This window comes from Adiantum capillus-veneris, chromosome 4 (assembly GCF_014529385.1).
Source record: "Adiantum capillus-veneris isolate H3 chromosome 4, ASM1452938v2, whole genome shotgun sequence".
Lineage (NCBI taxonomy): Eukaryota > Viridiplantae > Streptophyta > Polypodiopsida > Polypodiales > Pteridaceae > Adiantum > Adiantum capillus-veneris.
The window spans coordinates 171710687-171730490 of NC_140934.1; the positions used below are offsets into that span (position 1 = coordinate 171710687).

Consider the following 19804-nt stretch of genomic DNA (forward strand, 5'->3'; position numbering starts at 1 on the left):
TTTTTTAGGGTTTTTGGCAGAAATTAGGGTTTCTGTTGTCCGCCACGTCATCACTTTGTGACATAACCCCCTCTTGAAAGCATTGTAATCGACCGCGATTACACCTGCAAAACCGACAAAAGCCATAAACCGTCTTAGCAGACACTGACTGTTAGTACCTACGTACTAGGGACACACATCTAGCACATGTACCAAATCGACAGTCACATCACACGACATCACATGACATTCACCATTCATTCGGATCTTAGACCATGATTTATCGGCAATGTAGCTAGCAATCACATCTAGGTCCAATCGGGACCTCATCGATGTCCGATTGACTAACCCCTATTGCAACCATGTCTATTCGAGATCAAGTAGACCAAAATGCTGCAGTCATTTCGTCTATCAGTTCCTGCACTCACAAGAAGTCAAGAACAAATCAGTATCATAATCAGGAATTCCATTTCATAAAGTCATCCAACAGAATACTGTCAGCTCTCAGTATCCCTGAAGCTCAAAGAGACATGAGTGACTTTAGTATCAAAATCAAGGCATCTGTTGAGAAAGGAGCGGAGTAACTCCCCTCTTGTGCATCCCACTGCACCAAATCTTCGGCCAAGCTGAATTTCTGGGTTCTCTTTGGAGTAGACTATGCTAAACCAAAACATCGAGGTAAAGTTTCACAATCCGAGGAGTATCTGCTAGGTCCTCCTCCTCCATCCACTTCGCATCAAATGCAGGAAGTTCTTGAACTTAACCAAGAACCGCCTTCGGACTTTACCTTTCTTCGTATCCGTATGTGCCAAAATCTGTTCAGGAACAAGAGTCTCCTCGTTTTCTTCCACTGCGGGTTGCTCATCAGGCTCCCCATCATCAGGCACATCACCTTTAACAGGTTTCAAGAGACTCACATGCAATGCATTGTGAATCCTCCAAGTATCTGGCAGTTTCAATCGGAAGGAGACATCATTTATCTTTTCAGTGATCTGGAAAGGTCCGTAGTATCGCATACTAAGCTTTGGAAAAAACCTCTCCTTTCTCTTTTTCTTTCGTAGGCGCGCCTTCTCAAAACGTAAGAGCACCCAATCATCCTCCTTCAATTTCAACTTGCGACGATGGCAATCCGCTGCCTTTTTCTGTCGTTCTTGAGACTCCTGCAAAGTCTCACGAACCTTGGTAAAAGCCGTATCCAAATCTCGCAAATATTCATCCGCTTTAAATATCTAATCTTTCGTGCTCAGGAAGGATGGAACCTTCGCAACACTTTCAACAATCTCACATGGCGTCTTCCCCGTCGAAGAGTGTATCGTGTTATTGTAGGCAAATTCCACCAAAGGTAAGTTCTTTTCTCATTGAGTCTTCTGATCCGAGATACAAGACAATCTAAAATCACTGAATTGGCAATCTCAAATTGCTTGTCAGTCTGCAAGTGGAACGATGACGAGAACTGCAACTGCGTACCAATGTTCTCCTAAATTGCCTTCCAAAATAAACTCATAAATCTTGGGTCTCTGTCGGAGACAATCGTCTCAGACGTGCCATGTAATCGGAAAATCATCATGATCATTCTGTGTTCTCGGGAGATCAAAAATGAAATCCATTTCAATATTTTCCCAGGGGCAGGTGGGTATGGGTAAAGGCTGTAACAATTCCTGTGCCTTATGCCTGTCAAACTTAACCTTCTGGCATACTGCGCACAAACTCTTCCACATCCTTTTGGACTCTCGGCCAAAAGAAGTATCTCTCTACCCCTACATGGTGGTAGCAATGCCGCGGTGACCCGTAAAAGGTGGACAGTGGCATTCAGTCATACCTTTTCCCGCAACGGCTGTGTAACGCACAACATAGTCTTTCTCATCAAGTAGCCTTCCCGAAGGGAGTATCCAGCTATTGTCTCCCCATCCCATATCCGTGTGAAGATATCTGCAAAATCTGTACCTGCGGCATACTGATCGACCATATCCTCGAAGCTCCTATGATGTATCGCGGAAATAGCCAGAACCAACGGCTTCCGAGACAAAGCATCTGCCACCACATTCTTCTGTCCCTGCACATGGACAATCTAGAAGTGAAACTGTGACAAGATGTTCGCCCACCGCATCTGCTTTTCCAAAAGCTGCTTTTGTGGCAAGAAGTAGTGCAAACTCTGATGGTCTGTAAAGACAGTAAAATCTGCTCCGAGTAGGTAATGCCGCAACTCAGTAAGAGCATGGATAACCACCAAAAGCTCTTTCTCATAAATCTGTGCTGTCATCTCTGGCCTAGAGAACAATCGGCTCTCGTAAGCAATGACATGGCCTTCTTGCATCAAGACCGCACCCAGACTACGACCACAAGCATCACAATATACTTCAAATGACTTCTGCAAGTCCGGCAAAGTCAAAACAGGTCCTGTAGTCAATTTCTCTTTCAAGGTCTGAAAGGCAGTCACCTCTGTGGATCCCCACGAGAAAGGTACTCCTTTCTGTGTCAAGGTATGCAAAGAGGAAGCAACCTCTGCAAACTTTCGTATGAACCGCCTGTAGTACGAACACAATCCCAAGAAGCTTCTAACTTCATGGACATTCCTCAAATCGGGCCAATCACAGATAGTCTCTATCTTGGCCGGGTCCATTTGCACTCCTGCTACTAACACAATGTGTCCCAAAAAGTGTATCTCTAGTAGGAGAAATTCACTTTTCTTTGCATTAATCACTAACGTGTGATCTCGTAATGCCTGAAAGACTTGAAGTAGATGATCTCTGCATTCTGCCTCATTCTTGGAGAAAACAATGATGTCGTCAAAGAAAGTGCCAACAAATAGCCTGTACTCTCAAAAAATCCTGTCCATCATCCGGTTAAATGTCGCAGGAGCATTGGTTAAGCTAAAAGGCATCACCAAAAACTCAAATAACCCAAAAGTCGTTCGAAAGGCTGTCTTGTAGACATCTCCTGGCGCTATCCTGATCTGATGATATCGACTCTTCAAGTCAATCCTGCTAAAGCACGAGGATCCCTGTAACCTGTCGAGTATATCATCAATCCTAGGAGTCGAAAATCTGTTCTTGATGGTGATTTCGTTGAGAGTGCTATAATCGATGCACATTCTCCAAGATCCATCTTTCTTCAAAACCAACAACACTGGAGAGCAATACGGTGAAGTACTAGGCTGGACAAGACCCTTTTCCAAGAGGTCTTTCACTAGGTTCATAATCTTTTCATTTTGTACTCAGCTCACACGGTAAGGTGGCCGATTCGGTGGCGTGCTTCCAGGTATCAGATCAATGGTTTGATCTTCAGGCCCTCTGAAAAGCAATCGGCATGAGTGTAGAGAAAAATCTTGGCGTTCTTTTCATCAGGTCAGAACATATTCAACCTTTATCCATCGTTCAGTGCTCTCCCAAAAGAATGAGTAAGAAACTGAAGTTCATCAAGTACAATCTCTAAGCCCTTCATTTATCAAAGTTGCATTCTCGGCCCGATAGTCAACCACAACGTAGTTCTTGTGGTACCAAGGGATCCTGAGTAGAACGTCACTCACGTGCCCTGAACACCCCTGTCATTGCACACGAAGGTTGCCAATGCTCGGTGTAATGGCAACATCCCATCTGGGTGCCAGTGGAACTACCTCCGCCTATGGCGTCAGTCTCTCAGGCGTAATTTCCAAATCGAGCCACCAATTCCAAGTGAAAAGAAGTTGGCCTTGGCTCCTTCAAAAGAGCTTCCAGATCCTTCACTTTGCCCTAAAAGCAGCAAAGTTTGTACTTTCATTCATTAGATTCGGTGCAAGTTCCACGCCATATGGTACCAGTTCTGCTTTTCTATCTGCCCTTTCTGCCACGTTCCTCAGCTGCTCTCGAACTCTCAGGCCTGTCGTCATCTTTATCATTCTGTTCTTTCTGTGCCTTTTTAGGACACTTCGCGGAGATATGTCCATGTTCCCCGCATCCAAAGCACTTCCCCTCTCTAATGAAGCGAGCTCTCTCCTCGGGAGTAAGCTTGGGTCGTGCATCCTTTTTCTGTGGCTTGCTCTTTTTCTTCTACTTTCATTCCCAGAAGTCTGTTCGGCTCGTTGTGTCATGGCCTCATTTGTGGGGTAGGTCAGATTGCCAGAGTGAATGGCAAAGCCCCGCTTCGCATGACTCATCAACTCCTGAATAGAAGCTGACTTCTGTTCCAAGCAGTGATCTCGGATCTCTGTAGGTAGACCCAAGGTAAACCGCTCAATCTGTTCTCTGAACGAGATCTTCTTGAATGAAGAGGCGGGTAGAAAAGAGCTCCAGAATCTTTCGCAATAAGCATTGATTGTATCTTTCTTGGTCATCCGAAGATGGTTCCAAGCATTTCGTATATCTCGTTCATATTCTTGCGTCAACCAAGAAGAAATAAAAAGCTTCTTAAATTTCAGCCATTTAACTGGCACAATCTTGTTTAAAAGAAGCGTGGACCACCAAGTATGAGCATTTCTCTTAAAGTAAGAGGCAGCTCTCCAAATTTTGGAGTGCTCTGAATAGCGTCCTTCCGCGAAAGCGATGTCAAACTGCTGTAAAAGACAAAGCCTTCGAAGCATCTGAGTATCCTGAAAAAGTATCAAACTTGATCGAGTGGCCACCTTCCTTAAACTCTCGGACTTTCTTGCTTTTATCTTTGAGAAAGTCATACTGGTTAGCTTTGTAAAAAAAAATCTTCTTGTTCGCATAAAAGTTTCCGTCATCAGAATCGGTGCCAAAGAAAGAACCCATCTGCCCCAACAAATCTGGTAACCAACTTTGTGCGGGCAGCTCTCAGAAAGATATTTTTATTGGATACTTCAGAACCTGACATCTTCTTCAATAACGCAAGTTCCTTTGAAGAAAAGATAGCAATGAAAGTACCTTTGCCTAGTAAGATGATCTCCTCCACTTTGCCTTCATCCGAGCCAGTTAGAGTGCATGAGAACCATTCTCGGATGTTGACTCCAACGTAGGAGCATCCCACCAAGCTGCTGACGACCCCTCTCTGAGAGAGAACATTGATTCGATCACCAATTTTGTGTTGAAGATCTTCTAGAATAGCCATTGAAGGTGCCATAAAACTCTGAGAGTGAGCCGATGAAGATAAACCTTAGGCCAAAACCTTTACCTTTACCTTTCCCCTTCTCACCTCTCAACCCGGGGAGAATGAGAACGAAGTACCATACGCTGCAGCAAAACAACTACGAGTTCTGTACAAGCTTGGAGGGTGTGGCAGCATATGGCAGGAGGTGGTGGGATAGGGCAAGAATGTGACGGAAGATGGTGCGGGGGGGGGGGTGACTGGGCAACAGAGGTGTGACAGGTTGAAAAGCCATGCAACTGCCCCCCACGTCACAAACCCATCATGGATGCCGCGACTTTAATCAACAAACAACAAACTGCAATCCACAAACTGTCAGAAACAATGCCTCAAGGACTCAAACTCCAAAGTGCATCTATGACAAGTCGAATCATGACCAATGACTACTGATTAAGTGCCGACACGCAATCCAACATGTGCATCATCCACATGAAAAAACATATCCTACGGGGCAGATCCAGAAGGTCCGGATGCATGCCAAAAACTATTGCTCGAAAGCTGGGAGGATGCGTTGATCCTCCCACACCTTTTACATGTGTGGACGGTGAGGTGGATGCCGAGTCTGCAAAAGAAGCCTCATCCCAAGGGAGACTGTGTACTCAAAAAAGGATAGAGGGGCTCCCACATCACTCAACGAAGGCTAGTGCCACTCTCCAAGATCCCAGTCCAGCTGAAGAAGGGGCTTGCCTTGCCAAATCCATAGTCTCCAAAGTGGTGCCTCCTCAATAGCGAAAACAAGGTCAACACATGATCTCTTCTTGAAAGAGACTACCAGTCTAACATGCTGCCAATGGGCAGTCCACTGCTGATCAAGAGGAGCCTCACCCTGAAAATCCAGCTCTGGCTTTTTGACACTCTAGTGGCTTCAGCTATGCTTTACCGTGTTCAGATATGGGGACCTTCAGTAGACCACCATGGTAGACCTGGCGGCACGGATGGATGGAGATGATTCAGGCTAAGGCCTCAATGCCACATGAGATTATCTGAGCCGAGCTAGCCGCCCCACCCCTCATGGTCGAGGCATTTGACTAGGTCAGTATCCTTTATCCACAGTGTATGGGACCTCCCAGAGACAGATACACTCGGCTAGCCGTGGAGTCATCCCGACAGCTAGCACTGCAAGGTGACACAGCATGTTGGTATGGGCACATGACATCATGGTTTCAGTCCATGGATAGATTGCCTCCATTCCAGTACTCCTTGGATGCACCCTCCCTATCTCTCACATGGACAGAGATCACCAAACTCATACGTTGTGAAGGATTGGGGGGCTGGCCTCTACAACACCTCAAACCAACACCAAGAAAAGAGGATGAAGAGTATAGCTCTCTCCAGATAATATGGGCTGATCTTCTTTCACTAATTTTCTCAATTTGACACACACTCAACCTCGACTAGCCTCGACTAGCTCCGATTAGCTTCCCTCTACACCGCTACAACTCCCACTACACTCCATTGCACTCAAAGACACCAAGGAAGCAATAAAATCAAGGAAAAAAGTGAGAAAAAAACCATGGAAATCTCTGCACTTTTGACCATAACTCAAAGAGCTTCACTTCTTTTCAAACGCCCTTTCATGTGCTAGTAGGTCTTCCATAGGTGCTCCCATATATACACATAGCTTGACCAAAACCCACTCAAATCAAGCTTAATTTGAAAACCCACAAAGTTCAGCAAAAAAAATCAAAAAAAGTGATGGAAAACTTGGGGGAAACCTTGCCCTTTGATATATGTACAAGCAAGGCATTGCAGCACATAGTTTATCCTCGACTAGCTGCACCACAAGGAGCTGCACACACCATAGCCACCATACCTTAAAACAAGATGAAGAGAGGTCAATATGCAGAGCTAAGCACCCACTTTCATCAGCCCATTGAAGAGAGACACACTCTCAACTCACCACATCGGACCCTCGACTAGCAAGACAGGCTGCTCTACTCCCAAACGCCTCTATCCCTCGCGGCAATCAGGGCTTCTTGCTGCTAGATCTTCCTCTGTCAAATCCCCCACTCACTCACGACCTCAAGCTGATAAAAACTCAGTTTTGTTCATGTTTTTCAAGTACTAAGTGACTCTTTCAAGTCTCAACACGTCTATGTTCAAAAACAGCAAAACTACGCACCCCGCACAACTGGCCCGCATGCGTAGAGACAGCTGGCACACACCGCCTTTGTACACTTTGTAAAAGCATGCTTTATTTACATATAAGGGATCCAAAAGCATTAAAAAACCCTTTCCAAAGTCTTTGGGGTGGCTTGCATCATTCCGTAAAAACACCTCACATATTGCCCCCCCAACAAGCATGGAACACTTTCAAGTGTTTCATGTATATTTCTTGCTTCATCACATGATTCTGGTCACATAAGGCCTGATTCGGATCCCATTGACTCTTGCCTTATGCATCTTTCCATCCAAGTCCTTGAGCTGATAGCTTCCATTATCATACACCTTATGCACCACAAAAGGACCTTCCCACTTTGCCTTGAACTTTGTTTGAAAGGTATTGTCCAAAGCACTATTATACCTCATAACCAACATGCCTTCACATAGCCCTTTTTCCTTTATCTTTTCATTGAATACATCAGCCCTTCTTCTTCCCAAGTCTTCATAGTATCTAATGACACTTTCTCTATCCAACAAGAGGCTATGCATAGATGCCAGTCTCTCTTTTACATGCTCTTCCTCAACCAAACTATGCTTCAAAATGAACTCCAATGAAGGAAGCATCATATTAATCGGCATAACACACTCTTCTCCATATACCAAATGAAATGGAGTGAATCTCGTGGATGATTTTTGAGTCACTCTACATGCCCACAATGCCCTCTCCAAATACATATCCCAATCTTTTGGATGTTCTTCCACAAGCTTGAACAATATCTTCTGTAAAACTCCATTGAATGCCTCCACCAACCCATTGCATTGTGGATGATAAGGAGTCGCATACCTATGTTTGATCTCCAATTTCTCCACCAATTCAGTGATAAGATCATTCCTAAACTCTTTCCCTTGATCACTTACAAGCTCCAACGGCACTCCAAATCTACAACATATGCAATCAAAGATAAAGCTGCATACATCTTTGCTTGTAGCCCCTCTACTAGCCTTTGCTTCTGGCTATCTTGTCATATAATCCATTGCACTAAGTATGTCGTGCTTCCCATTTCTAGTGCTTGGAAGAGGACCAATTACATCCACACCCCACTTCTCAAAAGGTCCATAGCTTACAATGTGTCTCAAAGGCTCAGGCATCAGCTTTCTCTTTTGATATATTTGGCACTCGTGACAGCTTCTACACCAATGCACAACATCCCTATTCATACTTGGCCACATAAGTTGAGCATTCAATACTTTCCTTCTTGTAATTTCCACTCCAAAATGGCCTCCACATCCTTCCTCATGACATGCTTTTAAGCAATCAAAAACTTCATCATGGTAGAGAACTCTTCTCATGACACCATCAGCCCCCTTGTGATACATTTGCTCTCCAATCAAAACATACCTCATAGCTCTTCGTGTGATTGCATGCCTTTGTTGAGAAGCCAATCCCTTTCTTGCAAAACCCGTTTGCAACACATGTTCTTCCTCATGGAGGGATTCCCTTCCAAGATACCTTGGCTCTCTAATTATCACCGCATGCACATCCTTTGTGAACACCTGTTCCGCCAACTCATGAGCCCTTACATTCATATTTCGTGGTACATGCCATATTTGAAAGGAATTAAAAGACTTTAACAACTTCCTCACTTTGAAAAACCAGCCCTTCATGCCTTCTTGATTTACCTTCCAGGTACCTTGAACTTGCCGCACAATCAACATAGAATCACCTTTGATTAAAAGCCTCCTTACATGTCTTTTGACACATTCTTCCAGGCCCAAATAGAGGCTTGCATACTCAACCTCATTATTACTCTTTACATCCACTTCTTGGCTTCCAAACCAGCACTCGATGCCATTTTTATCCACAAATATATAACCAATAGTGCCCTTATTAATGCTCCTTTTGAAAGCCCCGTCAAAGTATAAGGTACCCTCTACATCCTGAAGCTCCGCATGCATAGTTGGACTTGGTGCTATCTTCTTTTCCAAATCCTTCTTCAACTCACTCCTTGCATGAATCTCTTTAAAAGTGAGCATATCCGCCATATTTGCTCTCACACTATCCTCCTTAGTAAAGCTCGTGTCAAATTGTTGCAAGCTAAGTATCCAGTTTTGCAATTTAGGACTATCCCCAGGATACCTTAGTGCATGAGGCAATAAACTACATGATGTTAACACCACAAAAGGCTTACAAATAAGATAAGATTTCAGCCTTTTTGTTGCATATACCAATGCCCAAACCAATTGCTCGATCTCATGCCAAGATTTTTGTGCATCATTCTTCACTTTGCTTATGTAGTAAATTGGCCTCATATAAGATTGCTTTTTTCCTTTTTGCATCAATACTGCACCAATAGCATGCTCACCCACGCTCAAGCTCAAGTAAAACATTTCATCCCAACAAGGAGGCATCATCAAAGGTAATGTAGATAGCTTTTCCTTGACGTCCTCAAAAGTTGTTTGCTCATGCTCAGTCCAAAGAAAAGGGTCTTTTTGTGTTGCTTCTTGCAAAGGGTACACATATTCAACAAGCATACGAAAAGACCTTGACAAGTACCTTAGCTTTTGTACAAAACTCACCAATTCCTTTGTACTTTTAGGACTCTCCATCATAAGCAAACATTCCACTTTTGCAGGATCTGGAGCTATCCCATTCTCACTTACCTCATGGCCAAGAAGTATCACTCTAGCTCTTGCAATTTTACATTTCAAAGGATTGAGTTGACCCCATCATCATCAATCCTTTTAAACACCATATCAAGATTTTTTACATGAAGCATTCTATCACTGTAAACACAAAAATCATCCATAAAGACTTTTACAAAGCTTCCAAGGTAAGACCCCAATACTTTGTCCATCCAACTTTGGAAGCTCGCATAAGAATTCATCAAGCCAAAGGGCATCACCCTATAGCAAAACACTCCCCATGGGGTCAAAAAGCTGGTCTTCTTTTGATCTTCATATGCAATCCCAATTTGAAAATACCCACTAAACCCATCACATACCGAATATCTCTCATGACCTGCAACAATGTCCAAAATCTCATCCTGAAAGGGAAGGGGATAGTGATGCCGCTTTGTTGCCGCATTCAATGGCTTATAGTCCACACATATTTCCCTTTTTTGGAACTATAACCACAGGGGAAACCCATTCTGCATCATCCACAAGGTAGATAAAACCAGCTTGCAAAAGCTTACTCACCTCTATCTCCAATACCTTTCGTTGAATGGTGCCCAATCTCCTTAGCTTTTGAGCAACAGACTTTGCACCTTCTTTAAGCTTTATTTCATGAACAACGCTCTTTGTTCCCCTCATTTGAGCATAATCTTTGGCAAACAACTTAGGATACTTATCAAACAATGCATCACATGCTTCTCTCTCTCGACTAGTCAGGTCACCTGCAAGCATATCCATTAATTCAGCTTTTGGTACATTCGGCTCATGATCAGCCCCATGGTCATTTTCTGATCTCATAGCATTCCCTTTATCACAATTTTCATCATATACATGTATCCCACAAAGATCTACATCAAGATCAAGAAGACTTTGATCATAAACCTCATCGTCAGTACATGTAGAGGATGCACTAGAAGAACTGTCACACATGTCATAAGTGGATGGCGATAAATCTTGATGCATAGCTGGTTCATCATCAATTTCCAGCACCTTACATGTTTTCATATCATATCTAATCCTCTTCTCTTTAGGCCTGTCCACAAAGAGGTCAATACATCCCCTGTACCAGTCCTGCCGTGACCTCATAGCAATCAACCAAGGTCTACCCAATATAATTGGATATGCCCCAAGCTTTGCAGGCATCACATGAATGTCCATGACAGCCCTTTGACCCAAAACATTAAGCTCCAAGTCATGAATAACTCCCAAGCATTTCACTCTACTACTATTTGCCATCTTCACACTGAACAAGGATTTGCCTGTGAGGTGCAATCCCAATTGCTGCATTGTTTCCTCTATCATAACGCACACTTGGGCTCCACCATCCATATACGCCTTATTCACCCTCCTTCCATGTATCCAAGCATCAACCACAGGCAAAACATCAGTAACTTTATGAAGCTGCACTACATGTGCATTGCATGTCTTTACCTTCACCCTTCTAACACTAGCTAGTTTATGCCAGTGCCTTCTCATACTTGAGCTCAAATGCAAGAGTTGCCCATATGATATGTCGGCCCTCTTGTTCTTCAATTCTTCTAAGAGATTGTATGTTGATTGACCCTTCCCAAGCTGAAAATCATCCATGCCTATCTTCCTTCTTCTTGCCCTTACCTTTGCCTGCTTACTACTTTCAGCCTCTTCCATAGGTGCCTTGCCTTTATCTACATCTCTCCTTGGCTTTGTCCTTGCTCTTTCCTCTTTGAAAAGGCCTTCACTCCCTGATTTTTGTGCCCTTGTTCTCTTATTTGCAAAGACATCAACCTCATCATCTTCATCTCCCTCCTCAACTGCCTCCAAAATTCCTACGTTAAATTGTGGAGGTGCTTGAGCTTGATTTTGTCCCTGTTGTTGTGCAAGTCCTTGACCTTGGAGAGGTTGCAAATTTCCATTTACATTGCCTTCATTACCTATTTGTCTTTGTATGATAGGATATATACCTCCTGGCTCTCTCCTTGGTTGATTGCAATTGGGCGATATATGCCCTCTCTCCCCACAATTGTAACACATCACATTATCACCTCTATTCCTTTGAGGCCGTTCTCCTTGAGGTCTTCTTACTTGTTGTTGGATAGCTTGCATAGCAAGGTTGAGGTTTCTTATTTGCTCTGTCAATCTTTGAATGTCTTGGTGAAAGGATTCCTGTCCTCTATTGTCCACTCTTGGAGCTTCTACATGGATTTCCCTTTCAACATGCATATCCAAAGGCAAAGGCTTGACCACATTATTTGTTGATACATAACCATCCCTTTGATGTACATTTGCTTCTCTTTCCCTATTTGCCATTTCATGCCTTCTCACCTTCTTTCTCCATTGCTCTCTAGCAACCTTTATTGCCTCATTGTAGGTCCTTGGGTCCTTGAGTTCCACCTTGTCTCTAATGCTTTGATGTAAGACAACCACAAACCTATCTTTCTTCAAGAAATCAGGGGGCATTTGATTCTCTTCAAGTCCCTTTATGATCTTTCTCCAACAAGCTTCAAACCTGTTTATGTGCACATTGATGTCTTCATGTTCTCCTTGTTGCAGCTTGCTTAGCTCTCTCCACAAATACTCAGGATCATCCTCCTTCTCAAACTCTTCTCTCAAGGCATGAGAAAGAAGATTCCAATCTCCCTTTACACCACCTTCAAGCCTATCTTCATACCATTCATGTGCTTCACCTTCAAGTAGCAAACTCACCAAACGTACCTTGAATGCACCATCATCCCTATTGCTCTTCAATGCAATCAATTCGATCCTTCGGATGAACTTGTCCACATCTTCTCCTTTCCACCCTTGAAAACTTCATACCCATCTCCCGCCATAGTCCTTGAGTTGATCTTCAAATGGATGCCAATCTGTAGATCAAAACCCCCTTAGAAGGATTCTCTTCTCCTCAGTGGGGGCACCAGTTTATGTGAAGGATTGGGGGACTGGCCTCTACAACACCTCAAACCAACACCAAGAAAAGAGGATGAAGAGTATAGCTCTCTCCAGATAATATGGGCTGATCTTCTTTCACTAATTTTCTCAATTTGACACACACTCAACCTCGACTAGCCTCCACTAGCTCCGATTAGCTTCCCTCTACACCGCTACAACTCCCACTACACTCCATTGCACTCAAAGACACCAAGGAAGCAATAAAATCAAGGAAAAAAGTGAGAAAAAAACCATGGAAATCTCTGCACTTTTGACCATAACTCAAAGAGCTTCACTTCTTTTCAAACGCCCTTTCATGTGCTAGTAGGGCTTCCATAGGCGCTCCCATATATACACATAGCTTGACCAAAACCCACTCAAATCAAGCTTAATTTGAAAACCCACAAAGTTCAGCAAAAAAAATCAAAAAAAGTGATGGAAAACTTGGGGGAAACCTTGCCCTTTGATATATGTACAAGCAAGGCATTGCAGCACATAGTTTATCCTCGACTAGCTGCACCACAAGGAGTTGCACACACCATAGCCACCATACCTTAAAACAAGATGAAGAGAGGTCAATATGCAGAGCTAAGCACCCACTTTCATCAGCCCATTGAGGAGAGACACACTCTCAACTCACCACATCGGGCCCTCGACTAGCAAGACAGGCTGCTCTACTCCCAAACGCCTCTATCCCTCGCGGCAATCAGGGCTTCTTGCTGCTAGATCTTCCTCTGTCAAATCCCCCACTCACTCACGACCTCAAGCTGATAAAAACTCAGTTTTGTTCATATTTTTCAAGTACTATGTGACTCTTTCAAGTCTCAACACGTCTATGTACAAAAACAGCAAAACTATGCACCCCGCACAACTGGCCCGCATGCGTAGAGACAGCTGGCACACACCGCCTTTGTACACTTTGTAAAAGCATGCTTTATTTACATATAAGGGACCCAAAAGCATTAAAAAACCCTTTCCAAAGTCTTTGGGGTGGCTTGCATCATTTCGTAAAAACACGTCACAACGTCAAGAACTAATTTAGCTAGATACCGAAGATCAGCAAATGTTACGCTGGCTGCTTCTGTTCCCCCTCGCTGCGCCATCGCTCCCCCCCCAACGCTGCCCGCAAGCCCTCGCTGCCCGCCCCGCCCCCCCCCCCCGGCTTCCCTGCCTGCCCTCGCTGCCTGCCTGCCTGCCCTCCACTACCGCCCCTGCCGTCCCCACCCGCTGCTGCCAGCGCTCCCGCCTTAGCCGCCCCAGCCCGCTGTCCCTCCCCCCCCCGCCCGCCTGTGTTTTTTTTTCATCCCAACAGCTGCCTGCAAATCGGCTCCCTCAGCACTGAGTCTCCCTTGGGGCAGTGCTCTGCGTGCCTATTTGCAGCGTCCTCCCACCACCCTCTTCTTACGCCACAACAGTAGACACAGATGGAGGTTTCAGCTTCGCCACAGAGAGACTCGCCCGAAGCCCCCTCGCCCGACCCAGTTGAGCCCACTATTCGACTTGCTCTCTCGCCGACAGAGCAAGCGAGCCTTGCCGCAGAGGTAGAGCGATTGCAGGCGACTTCAGTCATCTGCAAGATTTTCGGCACCCGACCTAGCAGAGGAGAGCTGCGAGACCTTCTCCAGGCCCGCCTTCTCGCAGAGGTGGGCAAGATCTTGGATGTACAGATTCTCGGACGGGGTTACTATCAGGTCGAGTTTGAGACCTCCGAGATGGCGTCCAAGATCATAGCTATGAGTCCACTGGCCATCCGAGCATCACGTGCCCACTTTCGACAGTGGAGACATGGTTTTGACCCAGCTTCGGATGTTCTAGTAGAGGAGGCAGACATCCCCATCTCGGTCTGCTTTCCGGGTTTACGGAGGGAGTACTTACCACTTCTATCCAGGATCGGCTCAGCCATTGGGACTGTCCTGGAGACACCTCGTACGGCAGCATCAGTAGCTGCCAAGGCGGCTGGCATTCCCTCAGTTCGAGTTTTGGTCAGAGACACCCACACGCTCCCGAAGGTTATCCTTTTGCCTCGAGTGAGTGGCAGTGGTTTAGACAGAGTGTGGAGTACTCGGGCCTTCCGAACCAGTGCTTCATTTGTCGACAGATGGGCCATCTAGTGAAGGCCTGTCCACGGAGGAGGCCGCGACCTGCACCACAGTCTCAGCCCCAACCTGCCAGGGCTGGCCCGCAGCCACAGTCAGCGACAGCGCACACATGTAGAGCCACCCTCCGAGCCTGGGGCTCCAGCGGAGGAGGGGTGACAGCAGGCCTGTGGTAGACGACGACAGGGGCCACAGCGTCAGCCTGGCACTCAGAGTGGCCCTCAGGCACCTACTCAGCAGCAGTGGGTTCCTACCGGGAACCGCTTTGGTCCTCTTGAGCAGGAGGAGATCCCTGCTCTAGCCCCCCACCTCCGCTTCACCCTCGACAGCCTCTCCCCCCCTAGAGTTCCCCCCCTCTTCCTCATCCTCCCCCCCGCCTTCTGCTCCTGTCGCTTCTCCACCTCGCCCCTCTACCTCTGTTGCCCCATCCAGGCCCTCTTCTCCCCCCCCCTCCTACTCCAGTTCCACAGTCGACCCAGGGGGCAGGGCCTTCTCCAACGGCTAGGAGATCTCTTGGCAGCGCCTTTGCCACGAGTCGCCTAGCGAGAGGGTCAGCCTTTCTTACGGCCCCCTCTGTAGATACAAACATCTTCCCTTGCAGCTATCCCTCGTGGTCTGACGAGCATTGACATCCGGCGCCGCTGAGACTTCTTCGACTACGACTTCACTCGTTTTCTCGGCGATCCCTCAGCAGACCATGAGGCAGCCTGCTTCAAGGTCCATGCTTTGTTCCTTGCCGCTAGGGGGACAGAGGCCTTGGATTCGGCAGTTGGTTTCTCCTTCCCACTCTATGGCAGGACCGAAACAGAGTGGACCCTCGACTCAGTGTTGGGATGGTTGCATACACAGGTCCTAGAGTTCTCTCACCACATGGGAGAACTTGGAGTTAGACATGTTGCAGACTTTGTGGCCATTGGCCAAGTTTGCAGTGACACCCCCAGACTCAGCAGAATGTAGGCACATTGTGGTGTACTTCTTTGCTGATACGCAGTGTTTGCACTGCTATGTATACAGTCATGAGGACTCCTGGACAAAGGAGGTTGCTTTACACACGGCTCGCTCTGCTTGGGCTTGGGCTAGGCACTCACTGCAGTCACGCCTATCTAGAGGACGCTCGGATGCGGATTACTCCCCATCCAAGCCAGCCTCGAAGATAGCCCGTCTAGCTGCTGCGGCAGCATCTGTTCTCTCGCTCCCCATGAGGATCATCTCATGGAACGTGCAGGGACTAGGTGGGCCCCAGTTTCAGCTCAACGGGGCCGATTGCGTCAGAAGCTTCAGCGTTGCCTTGTGGGAGGAGAGATTGATCTCCTTATGCTTTAGGAGCACCATCTGTGTGAGAGCCACATTCGGCGATGTGGTCAGATTTTGCGTGGACGATATAATACCTTTTGGTCAGCTGCTTTTGGACCTGGAGGCATCCAAGGTGGGGTATGTATGACTATTGCGGACTCATTGCAGCAGGCCATTGTGGACAGAGGGATTATTGTGCCAAGCAGGGCTCAGTGGATTACTATGCAGGTTCAGGGTGGCCTTGTGGGTTTCCTGAACATCTATGCGCCCAATGTGGCGAGTGCTCGTGCAGAGTTTTGGTCACAGATTGTTGAGTCTTTGTCGCAGGCAGATCATTGGTGCATAGGATGGGACTTCAACATGTTGGAGGACCCTTCTTACAGGATTGGTGGCAGCCATGCTACTGTGCATGGAGTCAAGTTGGCAGCTTGGGAGAGGTTGTGTATGACTTTGAGGGTCTCGAATACATGGCAGCACTCTGGTTTTATGAGGCCCCCAGACAGTCTTGCCTTCTCTAGATCGGACCACAGAGTGGGAGGAGTGAATCTATCGCGGATAGATCGCTTCTACACTAGTGACCACTTCAGTGACTTGGGAGGATCAGTGGGCATCCTGGCAGGGACCTCCTTCTCGGACCATGCACCAGTGATCCTCACAGTGGCAAACAGACAGAGGAGTGGGAGCACGATGCTCCGCATCCCAAAGAGGGTCTTGTTGGACTCAGCACTCAAAGAGAGAGTAGAGGCTCTCTGGACAGAGGGCATGGACAGACAGGATTCTCCTGCAGACAGAGTGGCCTCAGGCCTAGCTCAGATTAGCCATTTTTTCCTTCAAGAGTCTCTGGCTCGCCGGGCTGCAGCGAGAGAGGCAGAGCAACGTCTCCGACGGGGCATTGCTTCATTACAGAGGATGCAAGAGCAGCATCCAGACAGTCCATGGTTGGAGGAGCAGTTACAGCAGGCTCGCCGGGAGCTTGCTAGCACAGAGGAGAGGTGTCATGAGTTTGCTTTCCACCGACAGGCATCTCAGTGGACTCAAATGGGTGACTAAGTGACTGGTGCTTTTTTTGAGACAGTGGAACCTCAGCACTCGCATGCCAAGGTCAGTTAGTTGAGGAGGCCCGATGGGTCAGTTGCTTGTGAGCCCGAGTATATGCGTGCAGTTGCTACTGACTTCTATCGTGGGTTACTGTCTGCTGAGCCCCAGTCAGAGCGGTAGGATGCATGCAGGGAGCAGCTTTGGGCACAGATGCCATGTCTTGTGACTGAGGAGATGCGTCAGAGGCTAGAGATGCCACTTCAGCTAGAGGAGCTGCACACGGCTCTTAGGGCCCTCCCCCGTGGTAGCTGTCCACGTGAGGATGGGTTGACTCCAAGTTTTTTCTTGGAGTACTGGGACCTGCTTGGCCCAGATCTCTGTAGTGCTTTTCAGTACATTTTGCACATAGGAGTGATGCCTGACAGCATGAGTGAGGGCTTGTCATTCCCAAGGAGGGTGGCTCCTTGGATGAGATTCGACAGTGGCGCCCCATCACCATCCTCAACTCAGCCTACAAAATTCTTGCCAAGGCTCTGAGTTTGAGAATTCAGCCACTTTTAGAGAGCCTTATACATGGGACTCATACAAGTTTTGTCAAGGAACACAGTATCCTTGACAACATCTTTACTTTCTGGGAGGCTTTTGCCCCGGCACGGCTCCGTGGTGAGGACCTCATGATTCTTCTTCTCAATTTTGAGAAGGCATACGACAGAGTTGACTGGGACTTTCTAGAGGGCACTCTACGCAGGATGGGCTTCTCAGATGCTTGGATCAGAGGGGTGTCAACCTTGTACAGACAGGCTCAGAGTCAGGTGCTTTTGGCAGGAGGTAGAGGTGATCGCTTCATGCTTACACGCTCAATCAGACAGGGCTGTCCTATTGCCCTTTTCCTCTTTCTGTTCTATGCGGAGGCGATGAGCAGATTTTTGGTGTCACAGCAAGTTGGTCTACGGGGCTTAGCACTCCCTATTCGGGGAGATGAGCTACTAGACGTTGAGTTTGCCGATGACTAAGCCTTGTACTTAGATGGCCAGGAGGCCAATCTTCACAGATGTGAGCATGCTTTGGAGACCTTCTGTTGTGCATCGGGCGCACTGATCAACTGGAGAAAGACAGTGGCTTTCTCGGTTGGTAGTGCTCCTGTGCCAAATTGGATGTCAGGAGAGGGTTTTAGGTGGATTCCCCCAGGGACTGCAGTTTGGTACTTGGGTTGTCAGGTTGGTTTGGACTTGTCTCCCGAGCAGCAAATTGCTCCCCTTCTCCTGTCTATCAGGAGAAAATTGTTACATTGGAGCTCAACACGACTTTCTCTAGCTGGCAGAGTAGTAGTTGCACCCCAGGTGTTGTTGGCGACTATGTGGTACATCACTTCCTGTTGGATCTTCTCGAGTTCTTGTATCAGCCACGTAGAGCGGCTAATCAGGAACTTCCTTTGGTCAGGACGTGACACTCAGATAGCCCGAGCCAAGGTGGCTTGGCAGGTCATCACGCTTCCTTGTTCTCGGGGAGGGCTTGGGATCATTGATCCAGCACAGCAGAGCAGAGCCCTTCTTGGGAAGTTCATAGCCAGAGGACTTCTTCCAAGTGAGGAGCCCTGGAAGGAGTTCTTGCTGCAGAGGCTTCGTGCCAAGGTGCCTCAGTCAGGAGGCCCTTGGCAACCTTCGACCAGATGGATCTTTACAGAGATGCGCAGAGTTGGTTTGAGCAGGAGACTAGAGGACCGCTTCGTTGTGAGTTTGCTTCAATCTTGGGAGCTCTTATGGTGTGGCTTGGAGCAGAGACAGCCGACGTGCACAGAGGAGCGCCTACGGCAGCCCCTCGTCTGGAACCCCATGGTTAGCACTCAGAGAGGTCACTTGGTTGGTAGTCGGCCTCATGTTTCCTGGGGTCCCATGGCAGTAGGTCCAGCGCGCTCTCTAGGTGACTGGCTAGAGTTCACAGGTTTGTCAAAGGAGGTGCAGGTTTCCAGCTACAGGGCATGAGAGGAGTGCAGAGCATGTGTCAGGACATCTCAGAGTCAATTCCAGCTGAGTGGCTCACGCCTCTCGAGCCAGTAGCACCCCGGTGGATGGGAGCCTTCACACGACTGGAGGTTCTCATCTCAGTCAGGGCCTGCTCATAGACTGTCCCAGCCCTGTTCTTCGAGCTTCAGGATGGGGGACGACTACAGCGAGTTGCAGTAGAGGCCCAGCAAGTAGCAGAATGTTGTTTCCAGAGAATCCGAGTAGTGGGCATCTGTGGTAGGACTTGCGTCATAGACCCTGATCCAGCAGCTCTTGAGACTGGACACTGGAGGCTATGGGCTTGGAAGTGTTGTCCACTTGCACGAGTACAGTGGGATCCTGTTGAGTGGCTATGGAGGGACCCCTTCTCTTCTGCAGACCACCCAGGAGTCCCTTTCTTTCAGTACACTGTTCGGCTTGGACGTCATATACTTGCAGCACAGAGAGAGGCCCGCCCCGCTGCAGCACTTCATTGGCAGGAGAAGGGTATCACAGTCGAGTTCTTGGCAGCCTTTTAGGAGAGGTTGTGGGACTCCAGACAACCGAGGCGCGTCACCTTGTTTCAGTGGGGCTGGTCGCACACAGAGCTACAGCAATAGGGAGCTGGCTAGTGCATAGTGGTCTCTCGGCCGCATG

At 47.3% G+C, this 19804-nt stretch overlaps 2 protein-coding genes across 2 annotated transcripts in view; both read right to left on the reverse strand.

Annotated features, from left to right (window-relative positions):
* The window catches only part of LOC147460356 (calreticulin-3-like), a 104168-nt gene that overhangs the window by 71073 nt on the left and 13291 nt on the right, over positions 1-19804 (reverse strand). The window lies entirely within an intron of this gene.
* Positions 5699-13841, reverse strand: LOC147460358 (uncharacterized). The gene is made up of 3 exons (XM_086510034.1): positions 13789-13841; positions 8716-9319; positions 5699-5884 (listed from the first exon to the last, which is right to left on the reverse strand). The coding sequence occupies exons 1-3, from the start codon at positions 13839-13841 to the stop codon at positions 5699-5701; spliced, it is 843 nt and encodes a 280-aa protein (XP_086366160.1).

Excerpts from the sequence above, each read along its gene's own strand:
- LOC147460358 (XM_086510034.1), bottom strand. The coding sequence starts at position 13,841 with ATGGCGCAGCGAGGGGGAACAGAAGCAGCCAGCGTAACATTTGCTGAT. Across the intron at positions 9,320-13,788 it reads GTAACATTTGCTGATCTTCG|TTTATTGCCTCATGCACTAA; the intron begins GTATCTAGCTAA and ends AACATCATGTAG. Across the intron at positions 5,885-8,715 it reads CTCATGAGTTGGCGGAACAG|GGTGAGGCTCCTCTTGATCA; the intron begins GTGTTCACAAAG and ends CTGGATTTTCAG.